Source organism: Anomaloglossus baeobatrachus, chromosome 5 (genome assembly GCF_048569485.1).
Source record: "Anomaloglossus baeobatrachus isolate aAnoBae1 chromosome 5, aAnoBae1.hap1, whole genome shotgun sequence".
In the NCBI taxonomy this organism is placed as follows: domain Eukaryota; kingdom Metazoa; phylum Chordata; class Amphibia; order Anura; family Aromobatidae; genus Anomaloglossus; species Anomaloglossus baeobatrachus.
This window is the reverse complement of record NC_134357.1, coordinates 440,712,045-440,737,507: the sequence shown is the minus strand read 5'-3', so window position 1 is coordinate 440,737,507 and position 25,463 is coordinate 440,712,045. Positions and strand designations below refer to the sequence as shown.

At 49.0% G+C, this 25,463-nt stretch overlaps 1 protein-coding gene and 1 long non-coding RNA gene across 2 annotated transcripts in view; one reads left to right on the top strand and one right to left on the bottom strand.

The window, feature by feature from the left end:
• The window catches only part of LOC142311740 (uncharacterized), a 441,604-nt gene that overhangs the window by 121,178 nt on the left and 294,963 nt on the right, over positions 1 to 25,463 (top strand). The window lies entirely within an intron of this gene.
• NTSR1 (neurotensin receptor 1) overlaps positions 1 to 25,463 on the bottom strand; it is a 333,106-nt gene that overhangs the window by 92,175 nt on the left and 215,468 nt on the right. Inside the window, exon 2 of the mRNA XM_075350413.1 lies at positions 22,383 to 22,584. Within this exon, the coding sequence (XP_075206528.1) occupies positions 22,383 to 22,584 (202 nt within the window). The remainder of the gene's footprint in view (positions 1 to 22,382; positions 22,585 to 25,463) is intronic.

Below are 25,463 nucleotides of genomic sequence, written 5' to 3'. Positions count from 1 at the left end.
CTGTCAGGGAGTACCAGGCCCAAACGGGCGGCAGATCCCGGTGCGGGGATAGATCCACCTTTCCTTGCTAAACCTGCCGGTGTGGGGCCCTCAAAGCCCACGCCACAACACCCCAAAGGCCGCAGCCACGTAGCCACAGTTAGGGCCCATAGTTCACAGGAGGCAAGCAGCTGGAGTGATCTGGTCCAGGCGACAAGCAAACGGCAAACAAACGAGGGGAGCAGCTACTTCCCTGGGTGACCCCCATAGGGACTAAAAGTCGGGGTTACCACAAACCACAGAAGGGCTAAGGAAGGCGAGTCGGTAGCCACCCTCATCAGTCAGCCTGAAGGACACCTGGTTCCAGCCTGGTTCATCCCAGCTACGCCCGGGTTACTCACTCTGCCACCTTCTGTGAGTAAAACCCCTGAAAGACATTCTGCTTGTGTGGAGTTATTCTGCGCCTTGTGGTTCTACACACCTACACAGGGCCCTGGGGCTTGCCTCACTCTCAGGAGGCTATTACAACTGGCTGCACCCACCATCAGCCCCAGGCATCCCTTAACCTGCAGTGGCGGTCCCCACTGACCGCAATTCTGAGAGTGGCGTCACAACAATCCTAAAAGAAGATCTCCTACCTGTGACAAGATCCAGCTGTGTGGAGTCCCTGAAGGTAATGCACCGACACTGCACTTGTGGGGCTTCACATCTACACAAACGGAAGGTTTTATAACAATCACATCTGTTTCCATGGTCCAAAGACTAAATCTTGTATGATCTGATCTGCAATTATGTGTTATTCCCTTCACTCTGCCATTCTTCTACTGCACGGTTATCAAGAAGGAGAAGCAGAAATAGTGACTGAAGGGTTAAACTACACCGACACATAAGAGCTATAAACTACACCGACACATAAGAGCTATAAACTACACCGACACATAAGAGCTATAAACTTCACTGGCACATAAGAGCTATAACCTACATTGGCACATAAGAGCTATAAACTTCAAAGAGTAGGATTTTTATCAACATCATCTGTAAATTTGTGAACTGTACATTATAAATGCCTAAAGATTGGTTCCCACAATTATACCCATTACTTCAGGTGTAAGGGGTTATCCGGCTTATTTTGCTTTATTGCCCTATTGGGCTACATTGGGGCAGGTAAGTAGATAGTGACTACCTACCTGCCCTGCTGTCAGCCCCTCTCCCCGGTTCAGAGCAATCATGTGACCGCTCCTGCCGTGAGTTTTCTGCTTCCTGTGATGTCACGACAACTGGGCATGTGCTTATGCTGCCTTGTCGACGGGCATCACAGCCGCCATCATGTAACCGCACTGCTGGGCTGGTAAATGGCGCTGGAGTCCCCACCCCCTCCCCCGCACCCTCCCACATTCTATACTTCAGGGGTCTCGCTGCCTGTATGCTGCGTGTAGCCCCATGCTGCTGGCAGTGCGCAGGCAGTGGCCTCCTTCTGAACGCTGCCTGTGCTGGGGCCAGTCAGCACTATGTAGTAGATGACAGATTCCCGGGCGTTCTGCAGATGGGAGCGCTGTATACAGCGATGATCAGCTGCCAGCCAATCAGAGGCCAGCAGCGGATCATTGCAGTAGCTGTATACAGAGCTCGGCTCTGCAGAGCGCCTGGGAATCTGCATCTGATATAAAGCGCTGACTGCATGGCCCCTGCACCAGCAGCGAACAGCAAGAAGGGTGCTGCATCCGCAAGAGGCAGAGGACACAGGGCACCGAGGGAACGAGGACAGGTGAGAAGGATGTGTTTGGGTTTTTTTGTGTATGTGAAGAATGGCAGACTAGGGGGCAATTCTACAGGACAGAGCATTGCTACAAGAAGAGGAGCCCAAGGGGACATTACTATAGTATGGAGACAGGGAAAGGGGATATTACTATAGTATGGAGACAGGGAAAGGGGATATTACTATAGTATGGAGACAGGGAAAGGGGACATTACTATAGTATGGGGACAGGGAAAGGGGACATTACTATAGTATGGGGGCAGGGAAAGGGGACATTACTATAGTATGGAGACAGGGAAAGGGGATATTACTATAGTATGGGGACAGGGAAAGGGGATATTACTATAGTATGGAGACAGGGAAAGGGGATATTACTATAGTATGGAGACAGGGAAAGGGGACATTACTATAGTATGGAGACAGGGAAAGGGGATATTACTATAGTATGGGGACAGGGAAAGGGGACATTACTATAGTATGGGGACAGGGAAAGGGGACATTACTATAGTATGGAGACAGGGAAAGGGGATATTACTATAGTATGGAGACAGGGAAAGGGGACATTACTATAGTATGGGGACAGGGAAAGGGGACATTACTATAGTATGGGGGCAGGGAAAGGGGACATTACTATAGTATGGAGACAGGGAAAGGGGATATTACTATAGTATGGGGACAGGGAAAGGGGATATTACTATAGTATGGAGACAGGGAAAGGGGATATTACTATAGTATGGAGACAGGGAAAGGGGACATTACTATAGTATGGGGACAGGGAAAGGGGATATTACTATAGTATGGAGACAGGGAAAGGGGACATTACTATAGTATGGGGACAGGGAAAGGGGACATTACTATAGTATGGAGACAGGGAAAGGGGATATTACTATAGTATGGAGACAGGGAAAGGGGACATTACTATAGTATGGGGACAGGGAAAGGGGACATTACTATAGTATGGGGACAGGGAAAGGGGATATTACTATAGTATGGAGACAGGGAAAGGGGACATTACTATAGTATGGGGACAGGGAAAGGGGACATTACTATAGTATGGAGACAGGGAAAGGGGACATTACTATAGTATGGGGACAGGGAAAGGGGACATTACTATAGTATGGGGACAGGGAAAGGGGACATTACTATAGTATGGGGACAGGGAAAGGGGATATTACTATAGTATGGGGACAGGGAAAGGGGACATTACTATAGTATGGAGACAGGGAAAGGGGACATTACTATAGTATGGGGACAGGGAAAGGGGACATTACTGTAGTATGGGCACAGGGAAAGGGGACATTAGTATAGTATGGGGACAGGGAAAGGGGACATTACTATAGTATGGGGACAGGGAAAGGGGACATTACTATAGTATGGAGACAGGGAAAGGGGACATTACTATAGTATGGGGACAGGGAAAGGGGACATTACTATAGTATGGAGACAGGGAAAGGGGACATTACTATTGTATGGGGACAGGGAAAGGGGACATTACTATAGTATGGGGACAGGGAAAGGGGACATTACTATAGTATGGAGACAGGGAAAGGGGATATTACTATAGTATGGAGACAGGGAAAGGGGACATTACTATTGTATGGGGACAGGGAAAGGGGACATTACTATAGTATGGGGACAGGGAAAGGGGACATTACTATAGTATGGGGACAGGGAAAGGGGACATTACTATAGTATGGAGACAGGGAAAGGGGATATTACTGTGGCGCCCCTGACCTGGTCAGGCACCACTGAGTACTGCACCCATGCTGGGGACAGTACAATACAGGTAATCCAGAAGGCTGACAGGGGTGTGGAACACAGGCGCATAGTGATCAGGTCTCACACATGTACCCATGAGAGGACCCCTGGGGATCCCAGGAGGGGGCAAAGCCTATACCTCCACTGGAATAGTGGCAGGGGGTTAAAAGCCTCCATCTCCTCTCAAGGGGTGTGGTGGAGAATCTGGTTGCTAGGTGGCGTAGGCAAGAACAGGAGAGGAGGAGCAGTGAGTCAGTTAGAAGGAGAACTCCAGAGGGCTCAGTGAGGAGCAGACCTGTGGGGCTGATGCTGTCTAACAGCGCCCGCGCAGTGACTACAGACGGGGGAGAACGGTCAACTAGAAGTGCTGCCTGAAAGCCAGCTTCAGCTAGCGAGTGCAACGGAGTGGGAAGTAAGGAGACTTCTAGAGAGCACCAGGCCCAACCGGGCGGCAGATCCCGAAGCGAGGATAGATTCACCTTTCCCTGCTAAACCTGCCGGTGTGGGGCTCTTACAGCCCACACCACAACAACCAAAAGCCGCAGCCACGTAACCGCAAGTAGGGCCCATAGGTCACAGGAGGCAAGAGGCTGGAGTGGCCTGGCCCGGGGAACAAGCACACGGCAAAACAAGAAGGGGAGAGAGGCTTGGAGCATCTTCCCTGGGTGACCCCCATAGGGACTCAAAGTCGGGGTCACCCCAAACCACCAAGGGCTAAGGAAGGCGAGTTTGTAGTCACCCTCATACAGTCAGCCGGAAGGATACCTGGTTCCCACCTGGTTCATCCCAGCTACGCCCGGGTTACTCACCCTGCCACCTGAAGTGAGTAAAAACCCTGAAAGACACTCTGCCTGCGTGTGGTCATTCTGCGACTTGTGGTACTACAGCTTTACAAAGGGCCCTGGGGCTTGCCTCACTCTCAGGAGGCCACTACACCCGACTGCACCCACCATCGGCCCCAGGTGCCTCCTAATCTGCAGTGGCGGTCCCCTCTGACCGCAAATCTGAGAGTGGCGTCACGATCAAAACAAGAAGATTTCCTACCAGTGACGGAGATCCAGCAACGTGGAGTCCCTGAAGGTAACGCACCGACACCGACACACCACCTGTGGGGCTTCACATCTGGCGTCACGAACAGGATAAGGACTAGACCTGTCCAGACAGGTGACCATGTGCCTGGGCGGTCCGCTTGAAAAATTGGAAGCGCCGCCATATTGCCACCATGAAAAGCGCGCTGAAAAACAACAGCAGCCCGCGCTGGAAGAAGTTACCGCCCACGAAGAGGTGTGGCTACCCAGAGATCCCCTGCAGAGTTCTGACCTTGCCAGCTATGAGAGTGGAAGCGTCGAGAGACGGCGGGAAGGAAAGAGAGCCACAAGCCTGCTGCTGGGAGAGGAGCTGCTGAAAGAGGCAGAGCAGAAACTGGACAGCTTGTTACAGGAGGCAGCGAAGAGTCCACTGCTGGGAGACCGTGCAGAAGACGGCGCAGAAGAAATGGCGTCTGACCGCAGGAACCCAGAACCAGGCTCCGCTGCCTGGTGGTACCGAGAGCTGGCCCAGTTTTGCAACCGGCTGGAGACCCGGGTCGTGGAGCAGATTCGGGAGGAACGGATGGAACTGCAGGAGCTGACCGCGGCGGTTCGGGCCTATGAAGGGAGAGCTGCATGCCGGGTGTCAGGCGGGATGGCGACGACGCAGACCCCAGTGCTACCAACAACGGGTGAGTCGAATGATGCCCCGGCCCGCGCAAGTGCCCCGACCCCTGCTGCCACGTCCGCGGTCCCTGAAGAGGCGTCCGGTGCGGCGACGCTGAAGCAGGCCGCAGCCACGCCAGGTGCGGCCCTCCAAGCCCCAGCGGCTGCAGCGATGCCCTGCTCGGCCCACCAAGACCCAGTCCCTGCAGCGATGCCCTGCCCGGCCCGCCAGGACCAGGCCGCTGCCATCCTGGGCGCGGCCCGCCAAGACCAGGCCGCCGCCATACAGGGCGCGGCCCGCCAAGCCCAAACTGCTGCAGCGACGTCCAGCCCAGCCTGCACAGAGCCCCCTGCAACAGCGACACTGATCCAGGCCGCCGCCATGCCAGGCGCGGCCCGCCAAGACCAGGCCGCCGCCATACAGGGCGCGGCCCGCCAAGACCAGGCCGCCGCCATGCCAGGCGCGGCCCGCCAAGACCAGGCCGCCGCCATGCCAGGCGCGGCCCGCCAAGGAAAGACTACCTCAGCATTTACCCCGGCCTGTAAGGCCAGAGCAGACACCGCTCCCCGGTCCACAGAGGTTCCTGATAGGCAGCCCACGGTGGGTGAAGACCCTGCATATTGGCAGATGAAGGCTGACCTGGAGGCCAAATTTCCACAATGGCTGGTGAGCCAGTACATACCCCCTCCGCATACCCCAAAGAGTCTCCTGCTAACTCCTGCAGCAGCTACACCAAGGAGTCCCTCACCTGGGCCGGCCGAAGAGCAGCCATCCCCGGCACTGCCACAGCTGGAGTGCCAGGAAGAACTAAGGGGGAGAGGAGGCCAGGAAGCAGAAGGGTTGACTCCGACTCCAGTGCCACCAGTAGCAGATGTGTATTCAGAGCCGGAAATGCTGCCATACTCCCGCTGGGACGAGGAGGACCTGACCCCCTCTGCAGAAGAAGAGCTGCCTAAGAGCTTCACCTGGGAGCCCACAGGCATGGATCCAGCCCGCAAGACACGGCGCAGAAGAACACAGTTTGCTCCAGCACCACAGTCTCCTGAACAGAGAGCAGTCACCGCCAGAGACCTAAAGGAGAAGCGTTTGTTGAGAGAGTCCAAAGCCCAGGCTAGAGGACCCCTGTGTTATGGCGTAGTGGAAGACTTTAATCTGAAAAGTGGCTATGGATTCGTTGTAGCACCAGGAATAAAAGAAGGGATATTTGTAAACCGCAGAGATGTGAACGCTCATCTGCCAAGAGGACACCCTTGCAGAAATCTAAAGATGGGAGATTCCGTTCAGTTCACCCTGCATCAAGGCGAAAGAGGATTGTATGCTCTGGGCGTAACGCTATGTCCCAACAAACCTTATAGCCATCCCCTGCAACAAGAAAGACAAGAAAGACAAGAAAGACAAGAAAGACAAGAAAGACAAGAAAGACAAGAAAGACAAGAAAGACAAGAAAGACAAGAAAGACAAGACAGAGATAAAGAAACAGATACAGAAAAGGAAACAGATGAAGACCAAGAACGGAAAGATAAAGATCCTACAGATGAAGAAAGAGACAAAGAGCAGGAAAGTCACAGGTGCCAGTGCCCAACGTGCCCTCGCCCTAGTGAAAAAGAGGAGTAAAGTAAAGTACAGAAAAGAAGTTTTGACCAGTTAAAGTTTTGAAAGTTTTGTTTGCAACGTTTTAAAGTTCAAGAATGTGCCCACATAAACTGATGTGAGAAAACCCATAAACCTTAAGGCTATGAACTTGCTATAGCCACAAACTCTCGCAGTGTAAATAGTTACACCAGTGGCACCACCACCAGGGCCAGCCTGTTTAGGGGCTTGGCTCGTCTGCAACCAGGGGGGCCCGTCCGTAGAAAAGGGCCTTGGCTCACCTGCGACCAGAGAGCACGCCTGTTTATGGGGCCTTGGCTCACCACCACAAAGAGGGTACCTGGTCAGCACCAACTGTGGAGGCCGCCTCTGCATCCTGCCAGAAGAGGCTGAAGGCGCGGATCCACCAGGCCAGGTATACCCTGAAAACCACCAGCCCATGAAAGCCGCCTCTACATCCTGCCAGAAGTGGCTGAAGTCGCGGCCAACGTGAAAGGGTTTTGGGTGGGTTAACGGACTTGTGGGTGGAGGGTGGTGATGTATGGTACCTGGTGCTTTTAAAAATGTTTTACATGTTTTAATGTTTTATGCATTTTAAAAATGTTGTCTTGCAGCCCGAGGACGTGCTGGTGATAACTAAGGGGGAATGTGGCGCCCCTGACCTGGTCAGGCACCACTGAGTACTGCACCCATGCTGGGGACAGTACAATACAGGTAATCCAGAAGGCTGACAGGGGTGTGGAACACAGGCGCATAGTGATCAGGTCTCACACATGTACCCATGAGAGGACCCCTGGGGATCCCAGGAGGGGGCAAAGCCTATACCTCCACTGGAATAGTGGCAGGGGGTTAAAAGCCTCCATCTCCTCTCAAGGGGTGTGGTGGAGAATCTGGTTGCTAGGTGGCGTAGGCAAGAACAGGAGAGGAGGAGCAGTGAGTCAGTTAGAAGGAGAACTCCAGAGGGCTCAGTGAGGAGCAGACCTGTGGGGCTGATGCTGTCTAACAGCGCCCGCGCAGTGACTACAGACGGGGGAGAACGGTCAACTAGAAGTGCTGCCTGAAAGCCAGCTTCAGCTAGCGAGTGCAACGGAGTGGGAAGTAAGGAGACTTCTAGAGAGCACCAGGCCCAACCGGGCGGCAGATCCCGAAGCGAGGATAGATTCACCTTTCCCTGCTAAACCTGCCGGTGTGGGGCTCTTACAGCCCACACCACAACAACCAAAAGCCGCAGCCACGTAACCGCAAGTAGGGCCCATAGGTCACAGGAGGCAAGAGGCTGGAGTGGCCTGGCCCGGGGAACAAGCACACGGCAAAACAAGAAGGGGAGAGAGGCTTGGAGCATCTTCCCTGGGTGACCCCCATAGGGACTCAAAGTCGGGGTCACCCCAAACCACCAAGGGCTAAGGAAGGCGAGTTTGTAGTCACCCTCATACAGTCAGCCGGAAGGATACCTGGTTCCCACCTGGTTCATCCCAGCTACGCCCGGGTTACTCACCCTGCCACCTGAAGTGAGTAAAAACCCTGAAAGACACTCTGCCTGCGTGTGGTCATTCTGCGACTTGTGGTACTACAGCTTTACAAAGGGCCCTGGGGCTTGCCTCACTCTCAGGAGGCCACTACACCCGACTGCACCCACCATCGGCCCCAGGTGCCTCCTAATCTGCAGTGGCGGTCCCCTCTGACCGCAAATCTGAGAGTGGCGTCACGATCAAAACAAGAAGATTTCCTACCAGTGACGGAGATCCAGCAACGTGGAGTCCCTGAAGGTAACGCACCGACACCGACACACCACCTGTGGGGCTTCACATTACTATTGTATGGGGACAGGGAAAGGGGACATTACTATAGTATGGAGACAGGGAAAGGGGACATTACTATTGTATGGGGACAGGGAAAGGGGACATTACTATAGTATGGAGACAGGGAAAGGGGACATTACTATAGTATGGAGACAGGGAAAGGGGACATTACTATAGTATGGGGACAGGGAAAGGGGACATTACTATAGTATGGAGACAGGGAAAGGGGACATTACTATTGTATGGGGACAGGGAAAGGGGATATTACTATAGTATGGGGACAGGGAAAAGGGACATTACTATAGTATGGGGACAGGGAAAAGGGACATTACTATAGTATGGGGACAGGGAAAGGGGATATTACTATAGTATGGGGACAGGGAAAGGGGACATTACTATAGTATGGGGACAGGGAAAAGGGACATTACTATAGTATGGGGACAGGGAAAGGGGACATTACTATAGTATGGGGACAGGGAAAGGGGACATTACTGTAGTATGGGCACAGGGAAAGGGGACATTACTATAGTATGGAGACAGGGAAAGGGGACATTACTATTGTATGGGGACAGGGAAAGGGGATATTACTATAGTATGGGGACAGGGAAAAGGGACATTACTATAGTATGGAGACAGGGAAAGGGGACATTACTATAGTATGGGGACAGGGAAAGGGGACATTACTATAGTATGGAGACAGGGAAAGGGGACATTACTATTGTATGGGGACAGGGAAAGGGGATATTACTATAGTATGGGGACAGGGAAAAGGGACATTACTATAGTATGGGGACAGGGAAAAGGGACATTACTATAGTATGGGGACAGGGAAAGGGGATATTACTATAGTATGGGGACAGGGAAAGGGGACATTACTATAGTATGGGGACAGGGAAAAGGGACATTACTATAGTATGGGGACAGGGAAAGGGGATATTACTATAGTATGGGGACAGGGAAAGGGGACATTACTGTAGTATGGGCACAGGGAAAGGGGACATTACTATAGTATGGGGACAGGGAAAGGGGACATTACTATAGTATGGGGACAGGGAAAGGGGACAATACTATAGTATGGGGACAGGGAAAGGGTACATTATTATATTATATGTGCGGTGGATGTGAGGATCACTGCTGTGTACTACCAATGATTGGAAATACAGAGCAATGATATCTCATCTGTGACAGAACAATCACATCACATCCACCGCACATATAGTGATTTGCCCATCTTTGCTGGGGCGATGAGAGGTCAGTGCCAGGGCAGAATACTGACAGCCAATGAGTGGGCAGAGGGCGGGGCTGGACAGTGAGTCGGGCGGTGCCAGCTCTGACTGAAGTTTGGCACAGGAAAATGCCATGTTTGGTTGCGCTGCAGGTAAACAAAGAGCTGCAGAGAATAAAGGGATAATTCACGAGGAACAAAAGTTAGAAAACAAAAAAAAAATAATGTAGGGGTATTTTATATGACAATACAGCACGGATTAGCTTAAAAATTTTTTTGGGAGTTTATGTCGGACAACTCCTTTAAATGACTTTATATGCCAACATGGTTTATTTACTCGGCACATTATTTCATAAGCTTTTGCAGCAGCTGCCTGCCACTAAGTATGACTTTTTAACTCACATTCTAATGGTATTCTTGTATTGATATATTATAATATCTGGACATGAATATGGAGGATGCCGTCCGTAGAACAGATGATACATTGCGTCTTCTGGCTCACATCCCAGAGTGGTCATATAAAGTCACTGGTGATGGCCGCTCATGCCGTTCTTATAAACATTTAGCTTATGATCCGCCACTGTTTACAGAAGCCATGAACTTCTCTACAGATGGGCAGGATTCGGGCCGAGAAGACTTGTCATCCTTTTGTCTGTCTCCTGTTTAATTTATATCAAATGCCAAGAATGGATAAAAGAAAACACCAGTGGCTTATACAGCACAAACACAAGGAGCAGCCATCATAATGAGAAGCTTCACAGACTGCGACATTTACACAGTCTGACAGACAGCGGAAGCTCAAACAAATGACATCACTTATCAAATGTAACAGTATTTAAAGCGCTCAAAGCCCCAGTGCTGACTCATGCAATATGCGGGGTATTTCCATTAGTAGCCTAAAATAAAACGTCTATAGCAGCCGGTATTAGAGCAGCTCTATTCTTGTACGTAGGGATAGTAAGATATAACTACGATAATACTGCCCCTATGTACAACAATATAACTACTATAATACTGCCCCTATGTACAAGAATATAACTACTATAATACTGCTTCTATGTACAAGAAAATAACTACTATAATACCGCCCCTATGTACAAGAATATAACTACTATAATACCGCCCCTATGTACAAGAATATAACTACTATAATACTGCCACTATGTACAAAAAAATAACTACTATAATACGTCTGCCTATGTACAAGAATATAACTACTATAATACTACCCCTGTGTACAAGAATATAACTACTACTAGAAGGTGGCCCGATTCTACGCATCGGGTATTCTAGAATTTACGTATTGTGTAGTTCATGTATGATTTTTGTTATATATATATATAGATGTTGTTGTGTGTAGTTACCAAGTGTTTGTGTAGGGGCTGTACATGTTCTGGGTGTTGTCTGGGTGTGACGGGGGGTGAGAGCGGTGTTGTATGTGTGTTGCGTTGTTTGTGGAGCGCTGTGTGTCTGTAGCGTTGTGTGTGTGTTGCGCGGTTTGTGTGTGTGTGGTGTGTTTTGGGGGGAGGTATGTTTTGTGCAATGTGTGTGTTGTGCGGTATGTGCGTATATTTGTGTGTGCAGCGTTGTCTGTGTGTGTGGGTGTCTGTGTAGGGCAGTTGTTTGTGGTTCCCAGTGTGTGTGTGTGGTGTGTTGTGCAGTGCGCGCGCGTGTGTGTGTGTGTGTTGGGGGGAGGTGTGCACTCCCCATCGTGCTCCATCCCCCATGCAGCGCACTCCCCATCGTGCTCCATCCCCTATGCTGCGCACTCCCCATCGTGCTCCATCCCCTATGCTGCGCACCCCCCATTGTGCTCCATCTCCCATGCTGCGCACTCCCAAACGTGCTCCATCCGCCATGCTGCGCACTCCCAAACGTGCTCCATCCGCCATGCTGCGCATTCCCAAACGTGCTCCATCCGTCATACTCCGCACTCCCCATCGTGCTCCATCCCCCATGCAGCACACTCCCCATCGTGCTCCATCCCCTATGCTGCGCACCCCCCATCGTGCTCCATCTCCCATGCTGCGCACTCCCAAACGTGCTCCATCCGCCATGCTGCGCACTCCCAAACGTGGTCCATCCGCCATGCTGCGCACTCCCAAACGTGCTCCATCCGCCATACTCCGCACTCCCCATCGTGCTGCATCCCCCATGCTGCGCACTCCCAAACGTGCTCCATCCGCCATGCTGCGCACTCCCAAACGTGCTCCATCCGCCATGCTGCGCACTCCCAAACGTGCTCCATCCGCCGTGCTGCGCACTCCCAAACGTGGTCCATCCGCCATGCTGCGCACTCCCAAACGTGCTCCATCCGCCATGCTGCGCACTCCCAAACGTGCTCCATCCGCCATGCTGCGCACTCCCAAACATGCTCCATCCGCCATGCTGCGCACTCCCAAACGTGCTCCATCCGCCATGCTGCGCACTCCCAAACGTGGTCCATCCGCCATGCTGCGCACTCCCAAACGTGCTCCATGCGCCATGCTGCGCACTCCCAAACGTGCTCCATCCCCCATGCTGCGCACCCCCCATCGTGCTCCATCCCCCATGCTGCGCACCCCCCATCGTGCTCCATCCCCCATGCTGCACCAGCATCAGCCTCTCTACCCGCAGCATCAGCCTCTCTGCCCGCAGCATCAGCCTCTCTCCTCCCAGCATCAGCCTCTCTCATCCCAGCATCAGCCTCTCTCATCCCAGCATCAGCCTCTCTGTCCCCAGCATCAGCCTCTCTGTCAACAGCATCAGCCTCTCTCATCCCAGCATCAGCCTCTCTCATCCCAGCATCAGCCTCTCTCATCCCAGCATCAGCCTCTCTCCTCCCAGCATCAGCCTCTCTCCTCCCAGCATCAGCCTCTCTGTCCCCAGCATCAGCCTCTCTCCTCCCAGCATCAGCCTCTCTGTCCCCAGCATCAGCCTCTCTTCTCCCAGCATCAGCCTCTCTGTCCCCAGCATCAGCCTCTCTCATCCCAGCATCAGCCTCTCTCATCCCAGCATCAGCCTCTCTCCTCCCAGCATCAGCCTTTTCTGTCCCCAGCTGATGCCTTTTCGGTCCCCAGCATCAGCCTCTCTCCTCCCAGCCTACCCCAGCCTCAGCCTCCCCCAGCATCAGCCTCTCTTCTCTCAGCCTCCCCATCCCAGCCTTCCCCAGGATCAGCCTCTCTCCTCCCAGCCTCCTCCAGCACACCGTGCTCCTCTGCCGACACTCACAGATCCGATCGCATACACTCACACACACCCACACACACCCGATCGCATACACTCACACACACCCGATCGCATACACTCACACACACCCAATCGCATACACTCACACACACCCGATCGCATACACTCACACACACCCGATCGCATACACTCACACACACCCGATCGCATACACTCACGCACACACACATTGACGATATTGCACATACGCGCTCATACTCACAACATCCGGAGATACCACATGCTTCTGGCCATGTGATCCTCCGGCAGGTCCTGGAAGCTCACAGCACAATATCGCCGCCGAGAAGCAAGCGATATCCCAGGATGTTGTGAGTATGTGGATGTGATGTGTGTGTGAGAGTGAGTGTGATCTGATGTGTGTGTGTGTGTGCTGTTATGTGTGTGCGTGTGTGTATTTTCCGCCGCTGCAGGACCTTGATGCGCTGGTAACTATGCTACCATGGTTACCAGCGCATCTCGTCCCCCGCTCGCACGGGAGCCCACACCAGCATACGCCGGCCAGCCCCAGCAATGCGAGGGTATGTGTCGGCTGATTTGGCGGCGTACGCTGATGTGGGCTCCCAGGGGTACAGTACTCACCTGGTAGTCGTGGCTCCGTGACCGTGTCGGTTCGGGGAATGCGGGGGAAGGGGGGGGCGTGGCCAGAGCTAGCGTTCATTGCGTGAGGGGGGCGGGGCGGGGCCGAGTTGCCAATGCCTGCAGGGTGCCGGGGCGAGAGGCCAATCTGTGGGGGGGCGGAGCCTGGGCGAGCGGCCGGCCAATCCGTGTGGGGGCGCAGCCTGGGCGAGCGGCCAATCCGTGCGGGGGGGCGGGGCCATGGCGAGCCCAGCGGCCAATCAGCTTTGTGTCACCGTAAGGACACAATTTTGGAGCAAGACAGACAGACAGACAGACAGACAGAATAAGGCAATTATATATATAGATAATACTATCCTATATGTACAATAATGTAACTACTATAATACTGTCTCCTATGTACAAGAATATAATTCCTATAATACTGCCCCTAAGTACAAGAATATAACTATTATAATACTGCTCCTATGTACAAGACTATAACTACTATAATACTGCCCTTATGTACAAGAATATAACTACTATAATACTGCCCCTAAGTAGAAGATTATAACTACTTTAATACTGCTCCTATGTACAAGTTTATAACTACTATAATACTATTCCTATGTACAAGAATATAACTACTATAATACTACCTATATGACAGTAGTTATATTCTTGTACATTCGGGGTAGTATTATAGTAGAGAAGGAGGAGGTGTCCAGCACTCGAGTGCTGGATAAGTCTTCCTTCTCTGCATATCCACGATGCTGTGTTGAGTCTGTACACAGGTCTACAGATGAGCTGTCAAACCCCCTCCTTCCTGGTAGTATTATAGCAGTAATATTCTTGTACATAGAGAGCAGTATTATAGTAGTTATATTCTTGTTGTAGTAGTTATATTCCTGTACATAGGAGAGCAGTATTATAGTAGTTATATTCCTGACATAGGGGCAGTATTATATTAGTTATATTCTTGCACATAGGGGCAGTATTTTAGTAGTTATATTCTTGTACATAGAGGGAAATATTATAGTAGTTGCATTCCTGATATAGGGGTAGTATTATATTAGTTATATTCTTGCACATAGGGGCAGTATTTTAGTAGTTATATTCTTGTACATAGAGGGAAATATTATAGTAGTTGTATTCCTGATATAGGGGTAGTATTATAGTACTATGTTTCCACAAAACTAAGACAGGCTCTTATATTATTTTTGGCTCCTAAAGATGCACTAGGGCTTATTTTCAGGGAATGTCTTATATTTTGTATTGGTGTCAGTGATTGAGTTTCCCATTAATGGAAAATGAATATTTACTCCCTAACCCCGTGCACCCCTCTGTGCCGTCATCAGTGATTGGAACGTGAGTTAATGGAAATGAATGTTCATTCCCTTCCCCGACCCCTCTGTGGCGGCATAAGTGAATCAGTCAGGCTTACTATTGCCTGAGGATGCGTTGCAATCTTCTGGCTGGTCGGCGGCTCTCCTGACCCGAGCCTGTCAGTGTGTATTTCTTTGCATCTGTCATGCTCAGTTGAGGAGAGCACATGGCCAGTCCTATTGCAATGAGATCCTCGGGCAATAATACGGCAGTCTGACTGAATGACTGATGCAGGCATAGATAGAGGGGTGGGTGGGAGAAGGGATGAAGACTCATTTGCAATCACTAACGATGGTGTAGAGGAGTGGGAGGGGTGATTACTTATTAATTTTCCATTTACTAGCCGGCATGTGACTATAAACCACTGGAACTTACAGTAACACAACGGGGCAAGATATGCCAATAAAAGTTACATATCCTGAAAGGGCTGCCTAAGCCCTATTTCAGGACACTATTAGGGTTTTTTTGCACACTACGACATCGCAGGTGCGATGTCGGTGGGGTCAAATCGAAAGTGACGCACATCCGGCGTCGCTGTCGATATCGCAGTATGTGAATCCTTTTACATACGATTAACGAGCGCAAAAGCGTCGTTATCGTATGATCGATGTAGGGTCCGACATTTCCATAATTTAGCAGCAGCGACGGTACGATGTTTTCCTCGTTCCAGCAGGCAGCACACATCGCTATGTATGAAGCTGCAGGAGCGAGGAACATCACCTTACCTGCGTCCACCGGCTATGTGGAAGGAAGGAGGTGGGCGGGATGTTTACGTCCCGCTCATCTCCGCCCCTCCGCTCCTATTGGCCACCTTCTGTGTGACGTCGCTGTGACGCCGCACGACCCGCCCCCTTAGGAAGGAGGCGGGTCGCGGCCAGACCGACATCGCAGGGCAGGTGAGTGCGTGTGAAGCTGCTGCAGCGATAATGCTCTCTACGGCAGCAATCACAAGATATCGCTGCTGCGTCGGGGGCAGGGACTATCGCGCTCGGCATCGCAGCATCGCACCTGCGATGTCATAGTGTGCAAAGTACCCCTTAGAGTATGGTACACAACCTGGGCTTATTTTTGGAGTAGGAATTATATTATATTCATTCTCCAAAAAAGCTGAAAAAGCCTGCTAGGGCTCAGTTTTGGGGTAGGTCTTATTTTTGGGGAACACCTGTTATCATCTTGTACTTGAGGCATAGAGTTCTAGTAATTATAGTCCCATTTACATGGCAGTTTTATAGTTAACATATTGTGGAACTTTTGATAATTTTTGGGGTTGTGTAACATTGAACTATATCTAGCTGGATACAGGTCAAGTATATGTTAGAGCTAAAGTCTTTTAAATCTGAATAGTTAATGTAAGTGCATTGTTTCCTCTGCACCCTATGAAGTCTCTCCTCTGCCTTTCTCTATTTAAAGCTGATAAATCATTCAGTAATTCTGTAAAATTCCTAAAATATTCATGTGTGTTTTCGGCCATCTTGCTGTGCAGACGGCTTTTACTGATCTGTACCCGTTTCTGATCTGACTGGTATAGCGGGCAGGCTCTAGCTTTAGCTGTCAGACTTATAATCACAGTGACCAGATATGAAACTTTTCAGTAGTGAATCACAGAGTAGCCTATAATATATTAACCACTGTAGTCAGATTGTATTATTACTACCTCTATGTATGTCCTACACTGAAGGGCACACAACTTTTAGTTCACATATCCCATATCTTTAAATACTCAAAGAGCCAAATATATCTAAAGGGAGTTGACTTTGGTACATTGTTATTTAGAGTCCAGACAATGACACTGACACTTGGGTTACAGGACAAAGACACTGACACTTGGGTTACCAGGCAATGGCACTGACACTTGGGTTACAGGACAAAAACACTGACGCTTGGGTTACCAGACAATGACACTGACACTTGGGTTACAGGACAATGACACTGACACTTGGGTTACCAGGCAATGACACTGACACTTGGGTTACAGGACAATGACACTGACACTTGGGTTATCAGGCAATGACACTGACACTTGGGTTACAGGACAAAGACACTGACACTTGGGTTACCAGACAATGACACTGACACATGGGTTACCAGGCAAAGACACTGACACTTGGGTTACAGGACAAAGACACTGACACTTGGGTTACCAGGCAAAGACACTGACACTTGGGTTACCAGGCAAAGACACTGACACATGGGTTACCAGTCAATGACACTGACACTTGGGTTACAGGACAAAGACACTGACACTTGGGTTACCAGGCAATGACACTGACACTTGGGTTACCAGGCAAATACACTGACACATGGGTTACCAGGCAAAGACACTGACACTTGGGTTACAGGACAAAGACACTGACACTTGGGTTACCAGGCAAATACACTGACACATGGGTTACCAGGCAAAGACACTGATGCTTGGGTTACAGGACAAAGACACTGACACTTGGGTTACCAGGCAAATACACTGACACATGGGTTACAAGGCAAAGACACTGACACTTGGGTTACCAGGCAAATACACTGACACATGGGTTACCAGCCAATGACACTGACACATGGGTTACCAGGCAAAGACACTGACACTTGGGTTACCAGGCAAATACACTGACACATGGGTTACCAGGCAAAGACACTGACACATGGGTTACCAGGCAAAGACACTGACACTTGGGTTACCAGGCAAAGACACTGACACATGGGTTACCAGGCAAAGACACTGACACATGGGTTACCAGGCAAATACACTGATGCTTGGGTTACAGGACAAAGACACTGACACTTGGGTTACCAGGCAAATACACTGACACATGGGTTACAAGGCAAAGACACTGACACTTGGGTTACCAGGCAAATACACTGACACATGGGTTACCAGGCAAAGACACTGACACTTGGGTTACAGGACAAAGACACTGACACTTGGGTTACCAGGCAAACACACTGACACATGGGTTACCAGGCAAAGACACTGACACATGGGTTACCAGGCAAAGACACTGACACATGGGTTACCAGGCAAAGACACTGACACATGGGTTACCAGGCAAAGACACTGACACATGGGTTACCAGGCAAATACACTGACACATGGGTTACCAGGCAAAGACACTGACACTTGGGTTACCAGGCAAAGACACTGACACATGGGTTACCAGGCAAAGACACTGACACTTGGGTTACCAGGCAAATACACTGACACATGGGTTACCAGGCAAAGACACTGATGCTTGGGTTACAGGACAAAGACACTGACACTTGGGTTACCAGGCAAATACACTGACACATGGGTTACAAGGCAAAGACACTGACACTTGGGTTACCAGGCAAATACACTGACACATGGGTTACCAGCCAATGACACTGACACATGGGTTACCAGGCAAAGACACTGACACTTGGGTTACCAGGCAAATACACTGACACATGGGTTACCAGGCAAAGACACTGACACATGGGTTACCAGGCAAAGACACTGACACATGGGTTACCAGGCAAAGACACTGACACATGGGTTACCAGGCAAAGACACTGACACATGGGTTACCAGGCAAATACACTGACACATGGGTTACCAGGCAAAGACACTGACACTTGGGTTACCAGGCAAAGACACTGACACATGGGTTACCAGGCAAAGACACTGACACATGGGTTACCAGGCAAAGACACTGACACATGGGTTACCAGGCAAATACACTGACACATGGGTTACCAGGCAAAGACACTGACACATGGGTTACCAGGCAAATACACTGACACATGGGTTACCAGGCAAAGACACTGACACTTGGGTTACCAGGCAAATACACTGACACATGGGTTACCAGGCAAAGACACTGACGCTTGGGTTACAGGACAAAGACACTGACACTTGGGTTACCAGGCAAATACACTGACACATGAGTTACAAGGCAAAGACACTGACACTTGGGTTACCAGGCAATCACATTGATGCTTGGGTTATAGGACAATTACACATTTACACTTGGGGTACAGGACCATGACACTGACAGCTGGGATACAGGACAATGACACATGATTGGTGGACAAGACAATAACAATGATACTTAAGGTTCATCACAATGACACACTGACGCTTGTGGTACAGGATTATGACACTTGGGGTATTTGGGGTCAGTGTCATGACAATGACACTGACATTTTGGACACGGAACAATGACACAGTGACACCTTAGTTACACATGACAGTGACAGACTAATACATGGGTGTCACGGGTGTGACACATGTGACATATAGTCATGTGGTTTCTGGCCATAGACAATCACAGGGCATGGCGGCGCAGAATGCTCCCTGACTTTACATTATTCCTGCTGTCAGTATTCATTGGTAAAGGTAGCTATCCTGCTGGATGCATCTCTCTCCCTTTTGGACCCAGCAGGAGCTCGAGTTCCACCCAGCTGTTGATTATCAGTATTCTCTTGGTGTTTAAACTCCCTTTCCTTCCTTTGAACTGTGCTGGTGATATTTTGCATTCCTTCAAGCCGAGTTTGCAAGCAGATGGCTTGTACTCCTCTATGGTTTTGTTGCTGAAAGCTCTGCTCAACTTCTAACTGAGTCATCTAATGATAACCAACTAGCTGATTGACTGTGAAAAGGTGGGGTAGAGGGGAGAGTGTCTGGGACACGAGCCCCGATATGGAACATCACCTTCTGTTTGGGGTGGAGGCAAGTGGGCTCCAATTCAGAGGTGGCTCTGCTGCAGAATCTCTTTTCTAGCAACTATAGTGTCCTCCCATAGTGTACAATTTTGAGCACCTGTGCATATATAGAAGTAAAATACCTTGGTGACGCCGTCCACATTGATCCTTTCGTAGCTGTTCGTGGTCACGTTCCAACCCAAACCTGTGACTATAGAACTTTTTGGAAGTTGTAAAGACTCAAGAGAAATGTTTTATTTTTGCGTTACCTGATATTTGATTTGACTGGAGCCATTCGATAAATTAAGAAGTAAATTGGAACAATTTGTTACATTGGCAGACAGGCTCCCCTCCATCAGTAATCCGCTCAGTTGGAGCAGACTTTTGTGGAATTGGTAAAAGAAACGTCATTTGTAGTTATTGAAGAGAACAAAGCTGAGGTCTGGTGTGCGGTGCAGAATTAATAAGCACCACTCCGGGACTCTTCCCGGCAGATGACAAATGTCTTTGTGTTTTGTTTGTTTATAGAAATTTCTTCTAGTTTAGATAAAAATAATTTTGGTTCATTGTTTCAGGGAAGATAATTCCAGACTGCGGCTGTTTATCTTTCCCCTTGCTTTCAAAGGAAGACAAAATTATTGAATTTATTTAATACTGCCCTCGAGATCTCGACTCGGCTTGAAATTACAATTTTCTATTTATGAATGAGAGTTTTAATTATTTTTGTGTTTGACTTTCCCGAATTTCTGCAGGATCATTACCCCACTGCGCTTGTATTTTATGCTATACGCTCCGTATAGATTAGGGTTATAGGGTGATAAACAATTGCAACTATTTTTCCAAAGCATCTAAAAAAATGAATCAATTTTGTAAATGGTCTTGATTAAAAATCTCCCATAGATTTGTGTATACCATTCATGTGCGTAAAGACCACATACAAATCCCATCTAGTCTGATTCTGCAGTCACACGTTACTCCACCTCATATTCTACTGAGCCAATTCAGTAAAATCTACCCAATTTGAAGCACAAGTCTACTTGATTTTGGTAACTAGATTGGAGAGGATGGATAAAACCCTATACAGGTTCTGTACCATTGGGGTGGGCAGTCAACACAGACTATATTTGTATCCTACTGTCATAATAAAAAACATCACTGGTGTAAGATTAATCAAATTAAATAAGAACAGCAATTCCCTTAAAGAGAATAGGTCAGCAGGTTTTTGCTATGTAATCTGAGGGTACCATGAGGTAGGAACAGAGACACTGATTTCAGTAATGTGTCACTTATTAGGCTGTGTGTGTACAATGAGTGTTTTATCAACAGGAGATTATCACTGCTAGAATAGGTGACTTCATGCATCCTGGTTCAACCCCGCCCCCAGCACTGATGAGCAGCTTACTGTCAATATAAAATGTACACAGAGAGGTGCTAATCAAGGATGTGGGCGGGGTTAGCTTTCTGAGCTCTGCTGCATTGAAAATCTAAAAACTCTGATTGTGTCACAATTGCTGCACCCAGTATTCTAAGTCATACATCATTGGAATCATAATCTGTATTCATACTTTATACTGTACTCATATGAGATAGCAAAAACCTGCTGACATATTCTCTTTAATGGATTTGGGGCATCTTGAGCAGCTCATGTGTCTCAAACCAAAATTTACATCGTACATAATTTCCACCAATATCTGATGTGAATAATAGTATTCAATCAGGTATTAGGGGCACTTTGCACACTACGACATCGCAGGTTCGATGTCGGTGGGGTCAAATCGAAAGTGACGCACTTCCGGCGTCGCTCTCGACATCATAGTGTGTAAATCGTTTTAACTACGATTACCGACGCGCAAAAGCGTCGGTATCGTATGATCGGTGTAGTGTCGGTCATTTTCATTATTTTGGCTGCAGCGACAGGTGCGATGTTGTTCCTCGTTCCAGCAGGCAGCACACATCGCTGTGTATGAAGTCGCAGGTGCGAGGAACATCTCCTACCTGCGTCCCGCCTGCAATGCAGATGGAAAGAGGTGGGCGGGATGTTTACATCCCGCTCATCTCCGCCCCTCCGCTTCTATTGTCCGCCTGCCGTGTGACGTCGCTGTGACGCCACACGACCCGCCCTCTTAGGAAGGAGGCGGGTCGCCGGCAAGAGTGACGTTGCAGGGCAGGTGAGTGCATGTGAAGCTGCCGTAGCGATAATATTTACTACGGCTGCTATCACAAGATATCACTGCTGCGACGGGGGCGGGGACTATCGCGCTCGACATCGCAGCATCGGCTTGCGATGTCATAGTGTGCAAAGGGCCCCTAAGTGGATTTATTCCTCCTTTGATGCCCCACTTACTGTTATAAAAGTATTTAGCATAACAGAAAGAGGGGAAAAAATTACTAATATCTACTCGGGATTTGGCTGCATTCTTCACAAGTAAGTATTAGCTGCGCCAAGGCTTCAGATTGTTTGTCTTGGTATGACATTTCACTATTTGGTGTATAATTCAATATGGTCACTTTTTCCTAATGCATTCAATGCAGAGGTGGTCGATTTGTAAAGGTCTATGGATGTCCCTTAGCCTTATTTAGAGAGATCAATTTTCTACCACATCACTCCATTGAATTCAATGGAAAACATTTTTAGTGATGTTCACTTTGGCAAAATGTAGTCCTGTCTTTACAGCAAGAATACATTTATAAAATGTTGATAATAGATGAAAAGTGGATATTAAACACTTTGGTTAAAAGAAGATAAAGTACATACGCAGGACTCGAACACCATGCTTGAGGGACTGTATGCGGCTGGGTTCCATGGACATGCTGAGGACGGTCTGCTGGCCACCGATGGTGCACACTTGGTTCTCCTGGTGCGCCTGCTTTACCATTATGATAAGCTGGTTGGCTATGATGGTGTTGAGTACAGAGATAACAACCATTGGAAACACGAAGGACAGGAAGGCGTTAACCTGGAAATAAGCAGACAAAGACCAGTAAGGTTACAGGACGTTCAGAAAGAGAATTTGGGCAATCATATGGGGTCTCATGAATCTCATATCAGTTATTTTAGCACTACATATTGGTATTGAACCTTGTGTGGCACTACTACTTAGACATTGCTCAGTATAGTTTGCTTAAGGGCTCCACCACACATCCGTGAAACACGTGCGTGTTTGGTCCGTTTCCGTGTATACTGGAGACACGGCCAAACGTGCACCAATGTTACTATATCTCAGCGGTTACAATTGCGTTTTTGGTTATGTCCGTGAGTCCGTCTCCGTGATGCGTTTTGTGGGCCGTGTCAAACGCCAGCATGTCCGTTTTATTCACGCAACACGCAGCACGGACCCAATGAAAGTCAATGGGTCTGTGCGCACGTCCGAGTGACACGGACGCATCTCTGTTTGTTCCCTGTATGTTTTGTGTTTTTTTCATGTGATGTCAGTCTTTTTTCTTTTTATGTTTCGTTCTCTCCCTCAGTCCGTCAGTCGGTCTCTATGTCTGTCTGTCCCTCTAGCTGTCTGGCGGTCAGTTCCCCCCTCTCTCATACTTACCATTCCCCGATCTCCGGTGCGGCGCTGCACGGCTGTTATAAAAACTCCGGCGGCTTTTCCTCTTTTGAAAAAGCCGGCCGCCCATTAATCAATCTCGTATTCCCTGCTTTCCCCGCCCACCGGCGGCTGTGATTGGTTGCAGTGAGACACGCCCACCACGCTGAGTGACAGGTGTCACACTGCACCCAATCACAGCAGCCGGTGGGCGTGTCTATACTGTGCATTAAAATAAATAAATAAATAATTAAAAAAACCGGCGTGCGGTCCCCCCCCATTTTAATACCAGCCAGATAAAGCCATACGGCTGAAGGCTGGTATTCTCAGGATGGGGAGCCCCACGTTATGGGGGGCCCCCCACCCTAACAATATCAGTCAGCAGCCGCCCAGAATTGCCGCATACATTAGATGCGACAGTTCTGGGGCTGTACACGGCTCTTCCCGATTTACCCTGGTGCGTTGGCAAATCGGGGTAATAAGGAGTTATTGGCAGCCCATAGCTGCCAATAAATCCTAGATTAATCATGTCAGGCGTCTATGAGACACCCTCCATGATTAATCTGTAAGTTACAGTAAAAAAACACACACACACCTGAACAATCCTTTATTAGAAATAAAAAACACAAACAAATTCCCTCATTACCAATTTATTAACCCCCGCAAACCCTCCATGTCCGGCGTACTCCACAGTCCTCCAGCGTCGCGTGCAGCTCTGCTGCATGGAGGTGACAGGAGCTGCAGAAGACACCGCCGCTCCGGTCACCTCCATGCAGCTAATGAGATGAGTAGCGCGATCAGCTGCTGTCACTGAGGTTACCCGCGGCCACCGCTGGATCCAGCGGTGGCCGCGAGTTACCTGACTGACAGCAGCTGATCGCGCTACTCATCTCAGTGAGTATGAGAGAGGGGGGGACACTTCAGTCACTCGGGGGATTAGTGGTCACCGGTGAATCCTTCACAGGTGACCGCTAATCAGTACACAGCACAAAGACAGAGCCGCAGCATGACAATGAACTCGGGTGAAGTTCACCCGAGTTCATTCTCATCCCGCTACTCTGTCTTCCGACATGTAGTAACGACATTTTGCATCACACACGTACATTTCACACGGACAACACATACACATGTCAGTTATTTCACTCACGCACACACGGACATTCCACACGCACATACGGCTAGCATACGGGATACACACGCAGGCCACACATACCATAAAAACGGACCTAAAAAACGGAAAACGGACCCGAAAAACGGCCCGTTTTACACGGACGTGGTTTTCACGGATGTGTGGCGGAGCCCTAAAGTGTAGGAGGGTGTAGCATTATTATTCAAGCAGCTGTATGGCACTGATATTTGGCACCAGGCTGTATGGTAACCTCAGGCTTGTGAGTAACATGAGTACTCTTCTTATAACAGTGCTATAAAATATTACATATGGAGATAGTATTTGCAACTTATAAGGAGGTATTATATGAGCACTATACAGTAGTAATGAGCCTAGTGTGGCACTACTACTTAGGCCCCCTTCACAAGTCTGTGTGTCCTGTACGTGCGGTGTCCGTTTTCATGCATACTCATTAAAATAGGTCTTGATTTTCACCCCTCTGTGTGTATGTGTGAACCACATGTGTCTGTGTGAGCCACACAGAGACATGTCCATTTTTTAGCATCAGCACGAATGACAAGGGTCAGTGTAGACGTCTATGGGTCCTGCAAAAAACACGTATGGCACACATATGACATCCGTGTGACATGGACTAGAATTAAATGCATTCAAGAAATTAAAGATCTGTATGTGCTAAAGATGTGCAAATGTTATAGATGGATGAATGGATGGATGGATAGAGGGATAGAGAGATAGATAGATAGAGGGATAGATAGAGGGATAGATAGAGGGATAGATAGAGGGATAGATAGATGGATAGATAGATGGATAGATAGATGGATAGATAGAGAGATAGAGGGATAGATAGATGGATAGAGGGATAGAGGGATAGATAGATAGATAGATAGAGGGATAGAGAGATAGATAGAAGGATAGATAGATAGATAGATAGATAGATAGATGATAGATAGATAGATAGAGGGATAGATGGATAGAGGGATAGATAGAAGGATAGATAGATAGATAGATAGATAGATAGATAGAGGGATAGATAGATGATAGAGGGTTAGATAGAAGGATAGATAGATAGATAGATAGATGATAGAGGGTTAGATAGAAGGATAGATAGATAGATAGATAGATAGATGATAGAGGGTTAGATAGAAGGATAGATAGATGAATGAATAGATTT